The sequence below is a fragment of the Arachis stenosperma genome, chromosome 6 (genome assembly GCF_014773155.1).
Source record: "Arachis stenosperma cultivar V10309 chromosome 6, arast.V10309.gnm1.PFL2, whole genome shotgun sequence".
NCBI lineage: Eukaryota > Viridiplantae > Streptophyta > Magnoliopsida > Fabales > Fabaceae > Arachis > Arachis stenosperma.
In genome coordinates, this window is record NC_080382.1 from 20,400,447 (window position 1) to 20,422,869 (window position 22,423).

Below are 22,423 nucleotides of genomic sequence, written 5' to 3' on the forward strand. Positions count from 1 at the left end.
CTTGTTAACTAGTAACTTAGCTTTTGTGTGTGTGTGTTGGGTATGCATAACTCAACAATGAATCATCTCTTTATATAGTAGTAAGGTGTAATTGTAAATCATTATTGTTTATTAGGGACTCATTATTCTACCCTTTTATTATATTTTAATTAAGGATTTGTTATTACTCTCTCCGGATTAGGTAGATCCATTAAGAAAATGATTAACAAGTTATTGAAGATATGAAATCTAAAGAATGTTTCTTAAAAGTATGTTTAACTATGTTTTGGTGAGATCTAGAGATAATTTTTTTTTTTTAAATTAAGTGTTATGAAATTATTTATCCTAAATATTATTTAAGTTAATAAGAGAAGATACATAAATATTTATATTGAGTTAATAAGAATTAAACTCTAAATAATGATCAAACTCTAATCTTAAAAATTTTAATACAATATCGTGAAATTATTTTTTTCTAAAAAGTTAAGTTAATAAAAACTAAAAAAAATACATAAATAATTATATTTTTAATATTATAAATAAAATTATTAAAATATATAATAATATAAATGAATTCACAATAGTACATAATAGTGTTATGAGAAGGACGGATCTACTTATATTGCATTACAATTTGAAATTTTTTTAAATAGTACATAATAATAACAATATTTATTTATTTCATTAAATTATTAAATTTGACTCTATAATAATTTTTTATTCAATTTTTGACACTTGATAGTTAATTTAAAAACTTCATATTAGATGTGATTTATAATAATAAATTTTTAAATTTAAATGAGAGTAGTATTCTTTCTTAAAAATCCACTTGAAAAAATATTATTTATCTATTGATATTTTTTCTTTTAAAATTAGTTTTAATTTTTTTTCATAACGATTACACTAATTGAATGAACTTTTTCAACTGTGAATATCATTAAAATCAGAGCTAATTATATAAAACGTGGATTTTAAATGTTTTTAAATAATTGTTTAACAATATATATATAAAAAAAACCTTTTGATTATATTATCAATGAAAAATTATTCAATCTTTTCAAAATATAGAATATAAAAAAATTTTAAATTATATGTTATTATTTAAAATATTATTTTAGTTTTTTAATTTGTAATTAGATGTTCTAGTGACTAATCTTATTTTATAATAATAAAATATAATTATACCAATAATTATATTATGTATACATAAAAAAATTACTTGTACAAAATAACTCTTAAAATATAAAATATACATTAAAAATAAATTAAATAATATATATATTTTTATACATAAATTTATAATAAATAATTTGATAATTAATTTTTTATATAAATATAATATTTTTATTATATAAAAGTTATAATATTATATATATATTTTATCTTCACTGTCAAAATTTTTTAGATCCATCGTTATTTTTATTTAATGAGATAAAATTTTGTTTCTTCTTCTTGTATTCTAATAAGGAGATCAGATCTAGCTATAGTTCTTTATGGGAATTGAATAAAAAACACTATAAGTGTTGTCATTGTAATGTGAATAGTCGCCTTAGGAAATTGTCAAAGATTGATCAAGACTAATTCACAAATAAATCAACATGATAGACTTTTTGGCTTTGTTGTATTAATTAATTGTGAGAGAAAACTTATTGTTTTTCCCATAATAAAAAAGAAGCATAACTACTTTCATCATGTCGTACGGCAAACTAGTACTACACATCTGTTTTGAACATGTCTCCTTCAAAAATAATTTTAAACAAAAAAAATCTATTATATAAAAAATAATTACTAGATCAGATATTATATATTTATATATAAAATTATGTGTTATTTATATATTTTTAATATATATTTATATTTTGATATATATTTCATACAGATAATTAATTTAATAATTAATTTTTAGTATAACATAATATATGATTAATTTTTAGTATAACATTATATTATATAAGAAGGAAAAGTGAGAAAATTGAACTCTCTATATCAAGTGTTAATTATAATTTACAAGTAGGAATCCATTGAATTTTAGGTTAACAAATTTTGTCGGCTTCCTACTTTTTCTCTCAATTGAACTTTCAACAGATCGGATGGTATGTACTTAATTTTTCTCTTCTTCTAGTAGAATATAACATTGAGATATATTACTACTCCAAGTCTCTATAAGACTAATTAAAATAATTGCCACTACCTTCAATTCTATTTCCTAGCTTTATTTATTTATCACTGCTTGCTCACTAGTTTATTAAGGATTTTTTATTTTAATAAATAAAAAAACGTAATAATTACTGAAATAAATAAATTAAAAAATTATTATCAAAATTTGCGACTTGTCTTATCTCGTTTATACGATAAATAAGATATGTATAAGACACGTATACGTGTAAAGATATATATATTTTATATTATTTACACCATAAACGAAATAATTTTGCATATATTTTATTTACGGTGTAAACAAGATAAGATTTCGGTAATAATTTTTTAATTAATTTATTTATTTCAATAATTATTATATTTTTTTATTTATTAAAATAAAAAATTCAGTTTATTAAACCTCATTACCTAACCAATAAAATATGATTTTAGTTTTGAGATATGGCTTTAGTTAGAGTAAAAATAAGTCTTGAGATAATTATCTTCTGAAATATTTTTCATTGTGAAACCAATATTTAATTTGGATGCTGATGTGTCCAATTCTTTTGTATTATATCAAGTTTTATAGAGATGTTCTCTAAATGAAAATTTGATACTCTATATATTGGTGTAATAAGTTACTTTTTCATTATCAAAATAATTATCTTTTTGCTTATTAGATTCAATGAGAAATTAATGTATTTAGATAAACAAATTTCTAAATTTTATCTACATATATTAATTTATCAAGGGACTTAAAAATAAAGCAAATATTTTTTTACAAAAAATGGAAGGAATATCATCTAGGTGTTTTATGTATTTGTTTCTAAGAAGACCTTCTCTATCTTTATCCATAAAGTAATAGGAAAATGGAGTGACAATTACATTTCACTCCTTGGTGGTTCTTAACTTGTTAGATAAATTATCACCTTTATAATTATAATGTTTATGTACATAATATATATGACGCTTCAATGGAAGAAAAAAATTACATTAGAGAAGACATCTTCAAAACAGGTGTGGAGTTTGTAGGACATTGATTTAATAATTATATTATATATATTATCTTTCTTTTTCTATGTGGAAACAATAAGATTTCTCATAATGCAAGGCCAAAGAGTCTCAATCATGTTGATTATATTTTGTGACTTATTACACATAAATAATTACCAAATCCTTGACAATTTCCTAAGTCATGACTATTCAAAGTTTCAAATCAAGTGTGATGAGTTTTTACACGAGCCATGGAGTTAGAAAGGTAATGTAACAAACTAACAACGACGTTTGTTCTAACAAACTTTAATTTATTTATGAGAACTGTTTATACAAATATATTATTTTAATTTTATGCTTATTTTAGTTTTAGAATTTAATTTTTAGAAAGATATTATTAACAAAATTTAAAATTTTATTTTTATTTTAAAAAATATGTATTTCATATTTTAATATTAAATGAATAAAGATTAATATATAAAATTATTATTATATATATCCCTCAATTATTACAATTTTTTTGTTAAATAGTATTAGAAATAATAATTAAAGTGAAATATACTCTTAATGTATTAACATTGTGAAAATAAATAAAAGTACACTAAAATTAATGTGAAAAATCACTGGTAAATATGACAAATAAAACTGTATATGCTATAATACTATAAACTAAACACTTATTAATCACAAAAAAACACTTATTAAAAAGTAAAAGAGGCAATAGAACCAAGTAAATATCTTCACAAAACACCAAATTATCATGAATGGGCTGAAGATAAGTCACCAATATATAATTATTTTGAGGCACCTTAGTGCTACTAGTCTTTATTTCTATACTAAATATAATGGAGATACTAGAAGAATTGATGCTTAATTTATTTTTTTCTAAAATACTTTTTATTACATATAATTTATTATATTTATATATATTAAAATTATTTTAAATGTTAAAAATAATCTTGTCAAACACAAATTTTATAACTTATGTTAATTAAAAAGTTACTTTTATTTCAATTTACAAATAAAAGAAATCACGGTATCGATTAAATCAAGATTCAAGAAGAAAAAAAAAAGTTGAACAAAAGGGTGAAATAATTTTTGGAGATATATTTTTGTCCCCATCTTATCTTAACTACTATATATAACATAATTTTCAATCAGCACTTCACAAATTAAATCACTATCAAATAAAGTACCACACAGAAGCCACATATTTCACTACATAAAATTTTACTACTTTTATATATCATCATCATGTCAATAATATTACTAATTAAACGCATAATTATACTTAATTAATTATTAATTAACTCGGCGACAATTCTTTCTAACTTGGCCGTTGAAACCGGTAATGGGTCGAAGGTTTCCCAATTTGATCATAGACATAGCAAATTGTTGGAAGAAGAAAGCCTCATCTTGAGCATATTTCTTGACAAGTTCTTGAGTCTTGATGACACCACCAGAGAGAAGAACTTGATCAGAATTGAGTAAGCCTCTTCCTTGAAGAATGAACTTGAAGTAAGTGTTATCAAACATCCTGGGAGAACCAAAGTCCAATGGGGAAATGTTGTTGTCACCACCTGATCTTGGACACATTGTTTTGAGACCAAAGTAGAATGTTCTTTCTATTGACACATCTGCTTCGTTCTTTCCATTTTGGTTGTATAGTCTTTGCTTGAATGTTGCACACCTTGCCACCCCAATTGTATGTGCACCTAATAATAATATAATTAACAAAAAAAAGAGTAAAACTCAATCAAATGTGATCATTAATACTAAGCTATGAAGCACAGAAAGATTAATTAAGTGGCTTGTCTAACCAGGCATTTAACAAGTATCAGGGTCTAACAGTTACGTTTTGTTTGTATCATTAATACTAATATAAAATTTAATAAATATTTTTAAAAAAATTTGTATAAAAAATATTTATATCTGTAAATGATATCTTTACATCTTACCATTATAAAAATTCGGTGTATTTCTATATCCATATTATGTCGAGTGTTCATAACTGATGATTTGATGAGAACAAAGAAGATGGAGATAGATGACTATGATATAGCATGACAAAAAATATATAAATGAAGGAAAGTAGGTTGAATCAATTATATTCTGACCTGAGAGGGCAACAAGGTCAACTTCATCAAGGCCTTGACGCTTGAAAAATGTTATTAGATTTTCAATGGTGGCATTTGGTGGTGGAATGTTGTTGTTTGAACCAATTAAACTTGCTGTTCTTGAGTCTCTCCTTCCTAATGGTAGCTCCCAGTTAGGCCCTCCACTCTGTTTCAAAAATAATCATTTAAATTTCATTTATCATTAGGATAATAAGCATATCCATACATATCAATAATCATTTTAAAGTAAAATGTAAGTATAACAATTTAATCTTAATGTTCGGTCAATTTAATCTCTATATAGATGATATTATGATTAATTGACAGTGTAAAATATTTTATTGCGTATCGAAATTAATCTCTATCATATAGCAAGCAATTAAAGTAGATTAAAGTGTGGTTTTCTCACAAGAATAGTGGAGCCTCTTGCTGCAAGAGCAAGAACGTCTGCACAAGACACAGTCTGAGGGCATGCTTCTTCCAACTTAGCCTTGATCTCGTCGATCACTTCAAAACCTCGGATGGAATTCTTGTTCGGGCCGGAGTTCTTTTCGCTTACTATTGCAGGGCTATCGTCCAGCAAAATCGAAGCATCACAGCCCTGCCATTAAAAAAAAAAAAAGAACTTATGAATACTAGTTGATCTATTCATGCAAAAAGAACATGAAGCAACTTACCACAGAGAAACAGTTATTATAACGGATATATATAAAATGAGATTCACCTGGACAAAGCAATCATGGAAGTGAAGTCTAAGAAGAGAAGCAGCAATTCTCATGTTTTTAGCCATGGCTTTCTCCAACACTGACATGACAATGTCATTGGCTTGAGGGCATGAGAATTGGTAGAACTGAGGAGAAAGACCATAAGATATTCCCCCCCTACTTCCATGGTTTCTTCCACCCCAACCAAAGTTGAAGCCAGGGTACGCATAAGAAGATAGTAGTGAAGTTGAAACCAAAGCTATCACAAGAAGATTATTGAGTTTGATGAAATGCATTGTGAAAAATGCCAAGAGTTTAGAAGTTTCTTGTTTTTGGTTTTTGAAGTGTGCATGTTCTTATTATTGGATTGGTTTTGTTTGGTATATATACTACTCAGAGTGATCAAATCAAACCACTCTCACTCTTCACCAAATCTTCTAATGTGGGAAAGCAAAAGAGCTATGAATCAATGACTTCTTCAAACAGCATCCATATTTGTCCTTGCCTTGATTCTGAATTTCTGATGTAATTTGTTCAATTCTGTTTCACAGTGGTTGTGCTATTACCTGCTCTAGATTTGATAAAAAGGGGCAAAGAATCCATTTTTTCCTCCAAGTTTAATTTTTAAGCACTGTACAAAGTTTTACACTACTATTAAGGTTAAAAGTATGGCAGATAAGTACTCGGCCGAAAATGTAAATAAATGTACATGTATCTGTCATGATCACATGGGAAATGCCACTTTGATTTGGGACCAAATAAAGGGTTACACTTATTCTCTAAAGTTAGGCATCTTGTTGCATTAGATGCCTTTTATTTATTTACAATAAACACCAATCTCATCCTTCAAAAAAATTATAAGGGATAAAAATGATATCAAAAAAGTTTTAGAAGTGACAAATTTATCTTTTATCAGACAAATTTATTCTTTTTTGAGCATTGTTATTCATACTGAATAATCAGATTCTATTGCCTTGCTGATTCATGTAAATTATCTCAGAAGATATTTCTTACGTGTAGAACAATTGAAATTTGACTTTGTCATAATTTATTTTCAAAAGAAGATAACAACACTATTTGAATAGCTGTATTTCTTTCTTTCTTTGGTTTTTTTATGGGATGCAAGGAAAAAGAGAGAGGACTTTGGTTCGAAAAACAGAACAAGTGCCCTGAGGGCCTGACATTACTCAGTACTTTCAGTTTCCATTCATGTTACACAAATGAACAATGGTGAACTTCAATATTGAACCATATTGCACTGTGAATTGCTTAAGGTGAAATGTAAGTTGGTAAAGGCAGTTCATACTTTAGAGTCAGCAATTTTGATTTCATGACTAGGGCATACACCAGTCAACAGCTAGAATGAAATTCTTATGCATATTAATACAATATTTGATCACTAAAATCATGATACATAAGCAACATAATTATACATTTATTGAATCAAACTTAATATATTTCACAATAAAATGTAATCAAATTTAAAATGTTGGTAGCATTACTCTGAGTACCTTTGAAACATCACCAAGTTTTTTTATATATATAAAGCACACCACATCTCTGCTAATGTGCTATTGGTTATTGCTGATGAGCATAACAAATTTCTGTTTGAATGCAACAGATATTGTTGATGTATCTCAGGAATTTTGCAGAATATGCCATCTTAATGTTTGAAAACAAAGAAAGGAATGGAATCATGTATGACAAATGTAGTTGCAATCACATTTTGCAAAACTTGCATTCCCATAGTTCCTTAGTCATATATGCAATCACATCTTGAGAGTACAACTTTATTTACAAACCAAGTTTCTTTGGTCTCAAATATGTGGAAGACCCCTTTTTCAAACCTGGCATGCAGACTTGTTGCTGCTTAGCCAACTTTTCTTTCTCCTCCTGCTTCTGTTTTCTCTTGACCTCTGCTTGCATCTTCTTCAAATTCTCCATCTCCTCCTCCATGGCCGTCTTCTCTTGTTTCTGTTTCTTCTTATGCTCCAGCAATGATGTATCAGACTCCTTAACAGAGAAAAACATGGGTCCAAGCTCAGCCAACCACTGGGGCTCCACGGCTGTAGCACATTGCATATACTCCTTCGTGGTTAGGATTAACTCGTGATAAACCACATACTCCGGAGTTGCACCCATGCCATAGAGTGCGCTACTGGGGTGTAGATGACACGGCATCCCAGTCCGGCAGTTGACATACTCTCCAACACCCTTTAATCTTGCTGCATTGTGGAAGTATGCTGAGCAAATTGCTTTTCTGACTATGTCTGTATCAGGCCAACAGGTGGTTAGAGAGATCTTCAGTGTCTTGACAATATCAAGCAGCTGGGATCTCACCTCTCTGGCCTTTCTTAGACCTTTAACATGCAAAAAATGATCATTACACCAGTCACCTCTGTAATCATGCTGTTTCCATTGCTGATAGACATTGTACAGGGTTAAGTGATCAGATTCTGGCACAAAAAATCTTTCGCGTGCAGCATCACTCTCCTTTGCTCGGTCCTTGGGTCTAAAGAAAACTGACGGTACTGAAAGCATGGAAACAATCGTCAGAACCTCCTCAAGGCACCCTAGCTGTTCACCCATCAAAAGCATCTTGGCAAGTGGAGGGTCCAGTGGAAACTCAACCATTTTCCAGCCAAGATCTGTTAAGGCACCCACATTGTTAAGGGCACCCAATAACCACAACTGGTACATAGAATTGAGAATATTATCTTGCGGAGGTGGGTCCATGAAATCAAAATCAAGTAAATTATCAACTTTAAGAGATTTCAGCAACAAGACCACATTGCCGAGGTTAGTCCTTTGAATCTCAGGGACAGGGCTGGGCAACATTTCATTTAGGTAAGCACTCTCTGTGTACAGTCGACAACATGTACCAGGCCCAGTTCTACCAGCTCGACCAGCACGCTGATCAGCAGCAGCACGGCTGACGGGGAAGACTTGGAGAGCGTCCATTCCCATCCTTGGGTTATACACCTTCATTTTACCATAACCTGTGTCTATGACATAGAAGATACCATCCACAGTCAATGATGTCTCAGCGATGTTAGTGGCAACGATGCATTTTCGGGCTCCATCTTCAGCTCTCTGGAATATCTTAGCCTGCAAATCAGCAGGAAGCTGAGAGTATATGGGTAGAATCACGAGTTTAGGGAATGCTTTCTTTGAAGAAGAGACCATCTGCTCCATTCTTTCTGCAAGGGCGTAGCAAGCTGCCTCAATCTCATCTTGGCCAGTCATGAAGATAAGAATGTCACCTGGAGGACTAGTAATGTGAATCCTCATGGCCTGCTGCACTGCACCTTCAACATAATCTTCAACTGGAGTTTTACTCCATAATGTAGTCACAGGAAATGTTCTCCCAGGAATATGATAAATTGGCACACTGCAAGAATGCCCTAATTAGATCGTGAACCAACCAAAATGTGGAAAATGAGATATTAGACAAGATTGAGGAGCTGAAACTCACCTTCCGAAGAAATGTGAAAATTTCTGTGCATTCAGCGTTGCTGACGTGACAATCAACTTAAAATCACGACGCCGAGCTACAACTTTCTTCAATATTCCAAAAAGAACATCCGTGTTTAATGATCTTTCATGGGCTTCATCCATGACAATAACCCTGCAATAGTTTCAGATACTAACGTTATTTTTTTTGCAGAAACACCATAAATGTCATTGTTGAGGGTGAATTTTCTCAATATTTTCATACCGATACTTGTCTAGATCAGAGTCTTTGAGTGTTTCTCGTAGAAGAACCCCATCTGTCATGTACTGTAAAATTCAACCATTTAAGTTTAGAATACATAGCAACAAAAGTTAATAATGTGTGCACGTAACTAATGTATATGTTAGACTTGTGTATGCTCAAAGGATAAATACAATGAAAAGAAACCACACTCAATAGCACAATAGTTCCAGTGTTATAAATAAGTGTTTACCTTTATAATGGTATTTGGCCCAGTCACATCCTCAAACCGTATAGCATAGCCAACCTTCTCACCCAGCTCTGTCTCCATCTCCTCACTGACTCTCTTGGCCACACTCATAGCTGCCACACGCCTGGGTTGGGTGCAACCTACTATACCATTTATAGTGTAGCCATCCTCATGCAGATACTGTTCAGAAAACTCAAATGTCAAATTTCTGTCTTGATTGGACAAACATGATCATGTAATAAATAATTGAAAAGAAAAGAAAAGGACAATGCACCTGTGTCAATTGGGTTGTCTTTCCTGAGCCTGTTTCTCCAACCACTACCACAATCTGATTTTCTCGAATTACCTACACAAGTGTATATCAACAAATTATTGCAACATATATGAACCACTGGCTCTATTTGCTTCTCACTTTCTTCACAAGTGAGAGGGCAAAACATTTTTGTGGGTACCACATTCAATTTTTTATATTAATCTCCCACTTCTTCTCTTAGCTGATTATGAGATACACATACAATAAAGAAAAAACCAACCTGTAATAGGTCATCTCGCACTGAAAAAATGGGCAGATATTGCCTTTGCTCTGCAATACTCTTTGACTTGGCAAAATCACTCACAGCCTCTTCCTTTTTCAAATGCTGTGAAAACTTAGCTTCTTCCTTAAAATCTATTTCACCCTGTTCACCCACTGTAGCAGTGTCTGCATCAATCTGCATTTGAAAGGATTTTAAAAAGGATAAGTCTTTATACACCAGTAAGAGAAAGCAAAGATCACAACTGTTCCAGAAGAATACCTGTTCTGCTGTCTTTTCAACACCTAAGATATCGCCAAGTTTTGAGCCTGCAAGCTCCCAAAAACGTTGGCGAGACTTATTTGAACTCTGTTTCTCACGTATTTCTCTGACCAGAGTAGATCCTTTACGAGAAATTATAGCCATGTCAGATGTTGGATCTTTTATTGGCATAATTGGCTCTGCCTGCTTAGTAAAAACAACTCTGCCATCAAGGAATGGAGGTTTTGTATCTGCGAATGTTGGTAAAAAATAATCAGTATAAAGAGGTGAATGCCATACAAACTGCATAAAACATCAATTAGCCAGATGAAGATTTACCATGCACCAGAAGAATAACTTTGCGTTCTTCCTCATCATCAAACTCAGTCTGAACCTCTGTACCTCTAACGGCTCCTGATCTCAGCAGTTGCCTGTCCTCCCATTGAGCATTATCAGCTGTGAGCTGAGACAATTTCTTGCTCTGAGCAAGGGACATCTTGGTCCCATCTCTTCTAGTCTGTTATTTGTTAACAACTCCTGATTACTTTAACAAGATAACTAAAAGCAAGTTGCTAAAAACAATGCACAATCCATGCTGCATATATAAGATATATAACACGGTGTATAGAACATCTTCATATGTGACATTTCAGTTTTAACATGTATCAGTTCTACTTATGACAAGGAACTATCTTTAATTTATCCAAGAAAAATTTGCAAGTAACAAGAAGTTGTGTGTGTATAACGGTTTGCAGCAAATATTAGTTTACATATAATTAGAATTATTAATGTTTAGTTATTTACCAGTCTTTTGGCAAGCTCAGCCTCTTTTTTTTGAAAGGTAGCCTCATCTCCAAGAAAAAGGGATGAGTTATCTCCTCCATCGAACATTGTGCTACCTTCCTCTCTATCATACCTACACAAAGATAATCTTAATCAGATTGATGTATTATACATCAAAAAGTGAAAGTTTGAAAATTACACAATATATGTTAAGGCTTAAAAGGTCATCTATAACTTCAACCCTATCACAAAGTCAAACTTAATTTTAACCTAAATTTGACCGAGCACGTATTATAGAAGACAAGCATAGAAAAGGAACCAAATTATTTTCCAAGAACTTAACACCACACATGTCAAATACAAGGATTTAACACAACATCAAAATGGATACTTCTCAAAATGAAGTTTAATTAGCATAATTACCATGCCCGGTCAGCATCATATTCCATCTCTGCGTGCATGCTTTCAGTAATCTCATACTTGTGTTCTTCACCAAACTCGGACTTATCAGTCACTTCATCCTGAACACATGACAAGATGTACATGCATATTATTAGAAACGACCGTAATGAAACCATGGAACCTTTCTAGACATTTTGTTAGTGATCAGCTTAAAATCATCTATTTAAAGTATCTCAGATCAATTATCAACTAAACAAGGGCAAAACAGATATTATTAAGCACAAGATATACCTCATACGAACTTGACGCTCCCGAAGAAAAAGTAAGTTGATGGGACCTTCCACTATATCTAGAAGTAGAAGATTTGACTGAAGATCCAGAAGTACGTATTGGAATAGGAGATGGAGACACATGGTTCCATGGAGAAGAAGAATAAGGAGTATTGCCTCCTAACCATGGAGAAACCAATCGTGCATCAGGTGAGGCACCAAGAAACATAGGGGATGGTGAAGGTTGATGACGTCTAGAACTAGAGACACTGTCCCTTCGAGGAGTATCTTCCCATTCCCATTGCCCATCATCCCAGTCAGGCCTGCCTGCAAATAAAACACTGGTAACTCTTAAATAATAATGATGATGATAATGATGATAATACTAAGAGCCAGATTTTACAAATGTGTTGGGGATAACTTGCATATTATACTCTGGAAATGATATTTTCTTAAATTTCTGTTCGATATAATGATACAAAATTAAAAAAGCAGAAAGTTTTCTAGCATTTCAAATTTGGATTAATTTACTGCATATCTGGCTCCAGTAATCGGATTAATACGGGAAATTACAAGAAGCAGAATAATAACAATAACATACCAGGTGTTCTCCTTGAACCCTCATATCTGCTTCGCTTTCTACCATATTCATGGTCATACCTACTATGGGAATCCCTTTCTGAATAAGGCTCCTTACTTCTACCGCGTTCATGGTCATATCTACTACGTGAATCCCTCTCAGAATAATGCTCCCTCTTTCTGTTGTATTCATGGTCATATCTACTACGTGAATCCCTCTCAGAATAATGCTCCCTCTTTCTGTTGTATTCATGGCCATACCTACTACGTGAATCCCTCTCAAAGTAAGGCTCCTTACTTTCAAAATTGTCTACATGTTTCAGTCTTCTGCTACCACTTCTTGACTCATCTCTGTGATGCCTCCTCTCATTCCTATCATTCTCCCTTTCATATCCAGAGGGTGAAGCAGGGACCTTCAAAGTTGAAATATCATAACGAGACATGCAGCAAAACTTCAAAATATTAAATTTTAATTGAACAAGAATTGCTAACTGATGAAAGCAACAGTATGAAGTGATATAATATTGAGCAGTGAAAATGTAAGAAAAAAAAAAAAAAAGATTTTTCTTCTTTAAAAAAAGATTTTTTTTCTTTAAAAAAAGATTTTTTTTATCAAAATAATGGTAACACTAAATATTTCTCCTAAAAGAGCAAAAGGAATAGGGCCATGAATATGATACTAACCTCCATGATGCAAGTTGGATTTGGATAAGGAGCAGCTCCAAGCTCAATTATGAATTTAAAAAATTCCTAATTGTGAAGTTCAGAGCAATTTAGGGGAAAATACGAAAGTGAGCTTCGATATTAAAAAATTAGGGTACGTTGGAATCGGAGAGAGAGACTTGAAGGACGACGCCGTTTTGCTTCAACTGATCAACTGGACCTCGCGACCAAGGTGACGGCACGCAGCCCTTTCTAACTGGTTTCCAACCGAATTATGGAGGAGAAGGTTCATATCAGGTTTACGCGCCAAAACGAAGAAAAAGTATATTACTAATATTTGTTGGATACTCGCACTCGTTATTTTTTTTTAAAGATTTTATGAAAAAATACAAATAATTTTATGTTTAGATATTTCATACCAAAAAAAATAATATAACAGTATTTTTTTATTTATTTATTATATAAAAAATATTTTTTTTTAAAAAAAAATTTTAAAATATAAATTATACTTTTTTAAAAAAAATATTTTTTTAATTTTTTAATATTTTTATTTTTACTATTAAAAATTTATTAAATATGCTAAAAAATAAAAAAAAATCTTTTTTTATCAAAATAATAACGTACAAACAAATACTAAAGTTGCTTAACAAAACTCATAGAATGATGGAATTAAATCCAATTTCATTGATTGAAATTATCATAGAATGATGGAATTAAATTCAATTTCATTTTTCATGAACGGAATTTTTTTATGACACTTTTACCCTTCATAACGCTATAAAATAATTTAAGTAGAATATTAACTCTTTAAAATATAATTAGACAAGTTGCTAAATTTAAAAATTAAAAGACTAGTTTTAACGTTAATATAAAAATCAAAAGATCAATTTAAGGATAAATTCAAAAAATTTACTCAAATTATTTGGGAATTTTTATTTTAATAAATAAAATAATTATAATAATTAATGAAATAAATAATTTAAAAAATATTTATCGAAATAAATATCCTTCCCTTATTTTATTTATACTGTAGATAAGATAATTTTTTATATATTTCATTTATAGTATTTATGAGATATGTGTATTTTTTCATTTTATATATATAAATAATTAAATATAATTTTTAAAAATAATAAAAAATATTAATAATTTAAATTAGATTAAATTCTTAAAAATGGAACGTTTCAAATAATAGAAAAGATGGACGATTTTAAATAATAGAAAAAAATAAATCGTGCATTTTAAATAATAAGAAAGATGGCTGTCTATTTAAAATAAGCACGTTAACACATTTAAACAAGTGAAAGCATATATAAGTGTATCGTTAAACTACATACTATTAACACGATTATTTTTTTCTAACTATCCATTATTTAAATTGTATGTTGGCCCCTCTATCCTGGCCGCTAATACCCAAATAATACATTAGCAATAGTATTAATAATGGGTAGTTAGAAAAAAAATAATCGTGTTAATAGTAGGCAGTTTAACGGTACAATTATGTATGCTTTTCATTTAAAATGGACAGTCCATTTTTTCTATTATTTAAAATGCACTATTTATCTTCTCTATTATTTAAAATCGTCCATCTTTTCTATTATTTAAAATGTTCCACTTTTAAGAGTTTGATCCAATTTAAATTATAATATTTTTTATTATTTTTAAAATTATATTTAATTATTTATATATAGATATATCTCGTTTAGAGTGTAAACAAGATAAGAGAAAGATATTTATTTTGGTAAATATTTTTTAAATTATTTATTCAGTAATTATTATAATTATTTTAGGGTTAACCACCAATTATACCCCCGGATTTTGTAAACGCTGACAATAATGCCCCGCACTTTTATTATCGACAAAAATATCGTTGGAAAATTTTAAAACGTGCACGAAATGCCCGTCCGACAAGTGATGCCTTCTCCGTTGACGGAAGTGTGTGATGTGGCAAATGAAAAAGCTTCTCTGGCAAATAGAGTGCTTAGCTGGATCCGTTCCCAAATTTCCCAATTCAATAATCCTAATTTCTAATTAATAACCTAATTTCAACTAATGTATTAAGAAGTTAAAAGAGTGTAACACTGTGAAAGAGGGTCAAAAAGAGTAAAAGAGTTAACACTAGAGTCATAGTAGTCTCTCCATCTTCTCCTCTTCAAGTCACCGTCCAAGACCATCGTCAGTCCATCATCACCGCAAACGCTGGTTTGGAGGGACATTGTCGCATGTTGGTGGTTGTTCATCTGACAAGGTACGCGGAATATCTTTGCCTCTTAGCTATTAGGAACTTTGTGTTCGTTCATGTTGTTGTGGCTACATAGTCTTTGATGGGAAAAAAATGGAAACTAAGTATGTGACAATTTGGATTTTCGGGCATTAAAATTTTGTCACTTGATCCATGCGTTGTTTGCTGTATTGTATTGGTTTAGGGTTTAGTCCGGGTAATTTTTTTTTTTGGCTTTGGATGAACAATTTTAGTAGTTGATTAGTGCTGTACTAGTCTTAAAATGTGTAATCTTTCTGCTTGAAATTACAGATGTCAGCACTCATAACATTTGTGATGCACCACATGGGTAGGTTAGAAAGCAATCAAAAGGGTGGAATGCAATATTCTGGGGGTACTGTTAGCAACATTGACAGGGTATGTGTGGATACTTGTAATTTATTTCTGGTAGAAGGGTTATTTCTCGATTTAGGTTACACAGGGTTTAAGGATGTTCATTGGTTGGAGCCCAGTTTTGACTTATCAAATGGATTAAGGCCGCTTAAGAGGGATGCTGATGTTGTTAGTATGTGTGATGCTGCTATGAAAAATGGTAACAGGATTCACTTATATTTTGAGCATCCTGTTCTAGAAAATCCTGAGTACGTAGATGAAGTCGAGGTATCTGATGATGAGGTAGAAGTTGTAGAGGTAGACGATGAGGATGTGTGTCGTAATGAAGAAAGGCAGGGAGAAGATGAGGTGATGGAAGATCAGTACAAGGGTAATGGAGAAGTGGGTCAAGACAAGGGTAATGTTGATTCTGAGGTGCATGATGAAAACAATAATAGTGTTAAGACCACTAATGTACTACCAACTAAGGCACCCCAAGTTGAGGGAGATCAAACTGCTGGACATGAAACCAATGACGATGTCGGTAGAGATGGTAGAAAGAGAATTAGAAAGAAACATGCAAGGCCACTGGTGCACGAATTTGCAATCTGTACAACTAACCAGCAAGTGCACTGGGTCGTCCAAGTAATACCTTACGTGAGTAAGGGTCGATCCCACGGAGATTATTGGTTTGAAGCAAGCTATGTTTATTTTATTATTCTTAGTCAGGATATTAATTAAAATTATCAGTTGGAATTATTAGATTGGAAAAATAAAAGAGAATAAAATCGTTACTTGTTGTGCAGTAATGAGAAATATGTTGGAGTTTTGGAGATGCTTTGTCCTCTGGATTTCTGCAATGTAATATTCAACTCAATTGTTTGTAAAGCACGTCTACGGCAAGCTGTATGTAGGGTGTCACCATTGTCAGTGGCTACCTCCCATCCTCTCAGTGAAAACGGTCCAGGTGCTCTGTCACAGCACGGCTAATCAGCTGTTGGTTCTTGATCATGTTGGAATAGGATCCATTGATCCTTTTGCGTTTGTCATCATGCCCAGCAATCGCGAGTTTGAAGCGCGTCACAGCCATTCAATCCTTGAATCCTACTCGAAATACCACAGACAAGGTTTAGACCTTCCGGATTCTCAAGAGTGGCCGCCATCAATTCTAGCTTATACCGCGGAGATTCTGATTAAGGAATCTAAGAGAAGTTCATTCAATCTGATGTAGAACGGAGGTATTTGTCAGGCACACGTTCATGGATTGAGGGAGGTGATGAGTGTCATGGATCATCACCTCCTTCATAATTAAGCGCGAATAAACATCTTAGATCGGACCATACACACGTTTGAGTGAAATAGAAACAATTGCATTAATTCATCGAGACGCTGCAGAGCTCCTCACCCCCAACAATGGAGTTTAGAGACTCATGCCGTCAAAGTGTATAAAATTCAGATCTGAAAATGTCATGAGATACAAAATAAGTCTCTAAAAGTTGTTTAAATAGTAAACTAGTAACCTAGGTTTACAGAAAATGAGTAAACTAAGATAATTGGTGCAGAAATCCACTTCTGGGGCCCACTTGGTGTGTGCTGGAGCTGAGACTAAAGCTATCCACGAGCTGAGGCTTTTCTTGGAGTTGAACTCCGAGTTATAACGTGTTTTGGGCGTTCAACTCCGGATAATGATGTGTTTCTGGCGTTTAACTCCAGACAGCAGCATGTACTTAGCGTTTAACGCCAAGTTACGTCGTCTATCTTCGCGCAAAGTATGGACTATTATATATTTTTGGAAAGCCCTGGATGTCTACTTTCCAATGCCATTGAGAGCGCGCCAATTGGACTCCTGTAGCTCCAGAAAATCCATTTCGAGTGCAGGGAGGTCAGAATCCAACAACATCAGCAGTCCTTTTTCAGCCTAACTCAGATTTTTGCTCAACTCCTTCAATTTCAGTCAGAAAATACCTGAAATCACAGAAAAACACACAAACTCATAGTAAAGTCCAGAAATATTATTTTTGCCTAAAAACTAATAAAATTCCACTAAAAACTAATTAAAACATGCTAAAATCTACATGAAATTACCCCCAAAAAGAGTATAAAATATCCACTCATCAGCCACCACCATCGGGTACCACCAAAGTAGTAGGGGAACCACCAGCTGAAGAAGCTAGAGGAGAAGCAGAATCTGCGCAGAATGTGTCAAACGAAGATGTGAATCCACATGTTGAACCTGCAGTGGAAGGTAATTTCATTTAGAAAATTATGCAATTTAGGTTTTATAAAAATACTAAACTGCGTTGTTGTTAACAATGAATTATTTTATTTTATGTTATGGTAGAAGAGAATCATAATGAGGAGGGAGACGGTAATTTAAGACAATCAGGAAGAAGGAAGAAACACTCAAGGCCACAACCATCAGGTCAGAGAATTATTCCTCCCAGGGACAATGAGGCCCCAACAGTGATTGTGCCTATACATGAGGGTAATGCGGATGGAGTTGATAAGGGTGGGGAAAATGAGTTCCAGTACGAGTCAGAGGATCTTCATAGTTTACCTGAATCAGATGATGAAAATGGGGTTCCGGTATTTCCACAACACAATCCTAAAGCACGCTTTGTTTAAGTTAGACTCGAGCTGGGCATGGAGTTTGCAACGATGCAAGAGTTCAAGGATGCTGTTAAGAAGTATAACATCCAAATGGGAAGGGAAGTGTTCTTTTTAAGGGTGGAGCCATTAAGATGCAGAGTTATTTGTTATAATCAGGAATGTCCGTGGGAGGTGTACTGTTCAAGGAGAAATTTCCCACCAAATTTTCAAATCAAGACGCTTGTTGATGAACACACATGTCCAAGGAGTAACAAATCTAGATTAGTAACCTGTAAATGGGTGGCTGGTGAATTAGTTAACAAGCTTAGAATTACCCCTAATTTGATACAAAGGGAGGCAGAAGAGTGGTTCAAGGTAGAATATGACATAAGTGTAGGTGAGCGGATGATGTATAGGGCAATGGAAATGGCAAAGGACATCATTGAGGGGACGGAGAAGGAGCAGTATGGAAAGCTACGTAATTATTTATCGGAACTGCTTAAGGCTAATCCTGGTTCTACATGTACTATGAGCACACATCCACAGCCAGAGAGTTTGCCTAAATTCAGAAGTTTATATATATGCTTAGAGGCATGTAAGAGAGGATTTAAACATGGTTGTAGGCCTTTTATTTGCCTTGATGGAACCTTTCTTAAGGGGTATTTTGGGGGTCAACTACTCACAGCTGTAGGACAAGATGCGAATAATCATCTATTTCCTATAGCATATGCTGTGGTTGATGCTGAAACAAAGAAAAATTGGAAATGGTTCTTGCATTTACTTCATGAAGATATCGGGGATTACAAGGAATTTGGGTGGAACTTCATGAGTGATAAGCAAAAGGTAATTTTTAAATCTTGTCCAACTTACTTATTTATATTCATGCACCTATGTTGTAGTATTGAATGTTGAATTTTTTGGGCATGTGGTTTAGGGACTGGTTCCAGCACTCCAAGAGGTCATGCCAAAAGTTGCACATAGATTTTGTGTGATGCACATGTGGCAGAACTTGAATAAGAGATGGAAGGACAAAGAGTTAAAAGGAGCTCTATGGCAGTGTGCTCGGGCAATGACAGATTTGGAATTTAAGAATGCAATGGCATATGTCAAGCGGATCAATGTACGAGCTTGGGAGTACCTGTCAAGTTATGAACAATCATCATGGTCGAAATCAGGATTTTCTGAATGGCCTAAAGTGGATAATGTTACCAACAATAATGCCGAATCATTTAATGCCACAATAGTGGGCATGAGAGGAAAAAGTATCCTAACAATGCTAGAAGACATGAGGTTCTACATCATGAGGGTTATGGCACAGCACAAGGATGCTTTATCATCATACACAGGAAAGTTGGCACCTATTTAGATGAGTAGGCTAGAAAAGCATAAAAAAGAGGGTAATTACTGGGAGGCCCAGTGGGTTGGGGACGATGAGCATAACTTATTTGAGGTGAGGAGACATGGACACAGGGTTACTGTTAACACTCTAGAAAGAACATGTACCTGCAGAAAGTGGCAACTGACTGGATTGCCCTGTTGTCATGGAGTGACTGCTATCCAAAGAAAGAATCACCGGCCTGAAGACTATGTGCATCATTGGTTGTGTATGGAGCACTACAACAGGGCATATCAATTCCACATTAACTCTATACCCAGTGAAGAGTATTGGTGTGACTATCAAGGTTATCCTTGTCTACCTCCTCCATACAAAAGACCAATCGAAAGACCTACAAAAAAGAGAGCACGTCATGAATCTGAGCGTCAGGGTAATAGCCAATACAAAATGCCGCGAAAGTATGGTCAAACTACTTGTAATTGGTGCAAAAAGGTAAACATATCACTTGATATTAACCCATTGGTTTTGTAATCTAAATCAGTCTATACATGACTTGGTAAATATGTATTCTAAATATGTACTAATTAACCTGTTGTATATGCTGCAGCAAGGACACAATGCAAGGACATGTGAAGAGAAGAAAAAAAGTCTTAGGGGACAAACTAGTGAAGCAACCAAAACTGCATCAGGAGCAGCAAATGAACAAGAAGATGCTGCTGATCTATCAGATAGAGAGCAGGAAATGTACTATGAGGAGACTCTTGAGGCAGCAGATGAACAACAAGTTACACAAGGGCACCCCCAATCTCAAACTGATAATGAGGTTAGCTTCATAGTTAAACGTTTGTACTTGTTTTTTCTGCAACATACACAGACTTCTGGAATTTGTGTTTTTGAATTTGTAGCAAGCCCAAGGGTTGGAATCATATCCTACTGCAGCATCTGATTCAACCACTACTATCAATAAGTTAGCTCCACCAAAGGTTGCTGGTGCTGTAGCTGCTGCTCTAAACTTGTGAGGAGGGGTGCATCTAGTGCTAGGGCAAAGATCCCCATTATGAGACCACTATTCACTATTGCACCAGCACATGATCCAATTAGGCCACCACAGGTCAGGCCAAGTGTGGCTGCTGCTCCCACTCGAAGGGCTACCTCAGTGAGGCCCAATGTACCTTTTAGACCACCACAGGTCAGGCCCAATGTGGCTGGAAGGTCCAACATTCCTGTAAAGTCCAATACTTCAGCCCAACTGCATGTGCCAAATTCTAGCTCCAGTGCTCCCTCATTGGTTTCTCACCAAACAATGAATGCAGCAAGCAAGGGTACCACAAAGAGATTCATGGAATTTATGCCCACACCTGCACCTTCAAAGCCTTCACAAAAACCAAGGAAGAAGCCATGATGAATGTGTTGTTATAGGGTGTTTTGACATTGTTGAACTGATTTAGGGATCTTTTGTTTTAAGTGTTAATGAGCTTTTTGGCTGACTTGTTTAAGTTGTTTTCATAGTTATTGAACTAAGTTGTGTTTGACTATGTTTAGTACTTTTTGTGGTAGATTACCCAATTCCCTTATGTCATTGCAATATTGTCACTTGATCACAGGTTATGCTTGAATTACAGGGAATGTTTATTGACTTTTTTGGGACTGCTATAAATATTATGTAACCTGTTATGGTCAATGTAATCAGACATAGTACATTTATAATGTTAATTACCAAATTTTTACTGCAAGTATTCTATTTGGTTTTACTGCACTTTGCAAAACACAACACATATCAGGTTCTTATCAAATTTATAGTCGAATAATTTGGTATATACTTAATACACAGCAGGTTCAATGAAAAAACAATACAAGAGTAGTCATTCCCTATTTCAACAAAATATGGCACATTCACAGTTATCAAAATACACACTAATTAGTTACATTTACTCTTCATCCACTAGTTAACATTAGTTCAACTCAGTTCTCAAACAGAGCAAAGAAATTGATGAAGACACCAATTGCAATCCCAATGCACATTATGATTAGAAGAATTTCAATCCTCCTCAATTTCTCCTTCAATTCTTTTGCAAGAACAGGTAGCACCTTGGGGTCTATGTCCTCAAACTCCACTGATTCAGACAGCTTTCTAGTGCTCTTCTGTTTGAGTTTTCCACCTGAAGATAGCCTGGGTTTGTTGTTCCAAGAACATTCCTCCTCTTCAGCCATGTCTTGCTCTTCCAATTCATCAATCCATTGAAAATATTTGCAATCCTGGTTTTTATTTTGTCAACAACACAAATTGAAAACCCATGAAGAACAGATCAGTCATAACGTGCGAAACACATATTAAAACAAAAATAACAACAAAGACGCATTAGAGGGCAAAACCTAGTCATGCTTACCTTCCATAGTGGGCACCGAAAGAACCACCTCCCTGGGTTAGCATTCGTCTTCTATCTCAGAGCAACAACAGTAAGAGAACAGCGACACATACCGTCATACTGCTTCGAACTAGAGTCTTCGCACCTATCGTTGCCGCCTTCTACCATTGACGCAGACCTTCGCTTCATACCTGCTG

The 22,423-nt window shown here is 33.4% G+C and overlaps 3 protein-coding genes across 3 annotated transcripts; 1 reads left to right on the plus strand and 2 right to left on the minus strand.

The window, feature by feature from the left end:
* Positions 1 to 4,410: 4,410 nt before the first annotated feature.
* LOC130932568 (peroxidase 9-like) lies at positions 4,411 to 6,225 on the minus strand. Its single transcript, XM_057861914.1, has 4 exons — positions 5,950 to 6,225; positions 5,635 to 5,826; positions 5,226 to 5,391; positions 4,411 to 4,823 (listed from the first exon to the last, which is right to left on the minus strand). Exons 1-4 carry the CDS (start codon positions 6,223 to 6,225, stop codon positions 4,411 to 4,413), a joined length of 1,047 nt encoding a protein of 348 aa, XP_057717897.1.
* A 1,477-nt stretch (positions 6,226 to 7,702) lies between these two features.
* LOC130933839 (pre-mRNA-splicing factor ATP-dependent RNA helicase DEAH7-like) lies at positions 7,703 to 13,122 on the minus strand. The gene is made up of 12 exons (XM_057863448.1): positions 12,702 to 13,122; positions 12,123 to 12,427; positions 11,853 to 11,950; positions 11,451 to 11,562; positions 10,986 to 11,163; positions 10,668 to 10,897; positions 10,407 to 10,583; positions 10,148 to 10,219; positions 9,877 to 10,053; positions 9,648 to 9,709; positions 9,405 to 9,557; positions 7,703 to 9,320 (listed from the first exon to the last, which is right to left on the minus strand). Exons 1-12 carry the CDS (start codon positions 13,120 to 13,122, stop codon positions 7,724 to 7,726), a joined length of 3,582 nt encoding a protein of 1,193 aa, XP_057719431.1. The 3' UTR covers positions 7,703 to 7,723.
* Positions 13,123 to 18,593: 5,471 nt separating this feature from the next.
* On the plus strand, positions 18,594 to 19,890 carry LOC130933840 (uncharacterized). The gene is made up of 2 exons (XM_057863449.1): positions 18,594 to 19,367; positions 19,459 to 19,890. Exons 1-2 carry the CDS (start codon positions 18,594 to 18,596, stop codon positions 19,888 to 19,890), a joined length of 1,206 nt encoding a protein of 401 aa, XP_057719432.1.
* Positions 19,891 to 22,423: the final 2,533 nt, after the last annotated feature.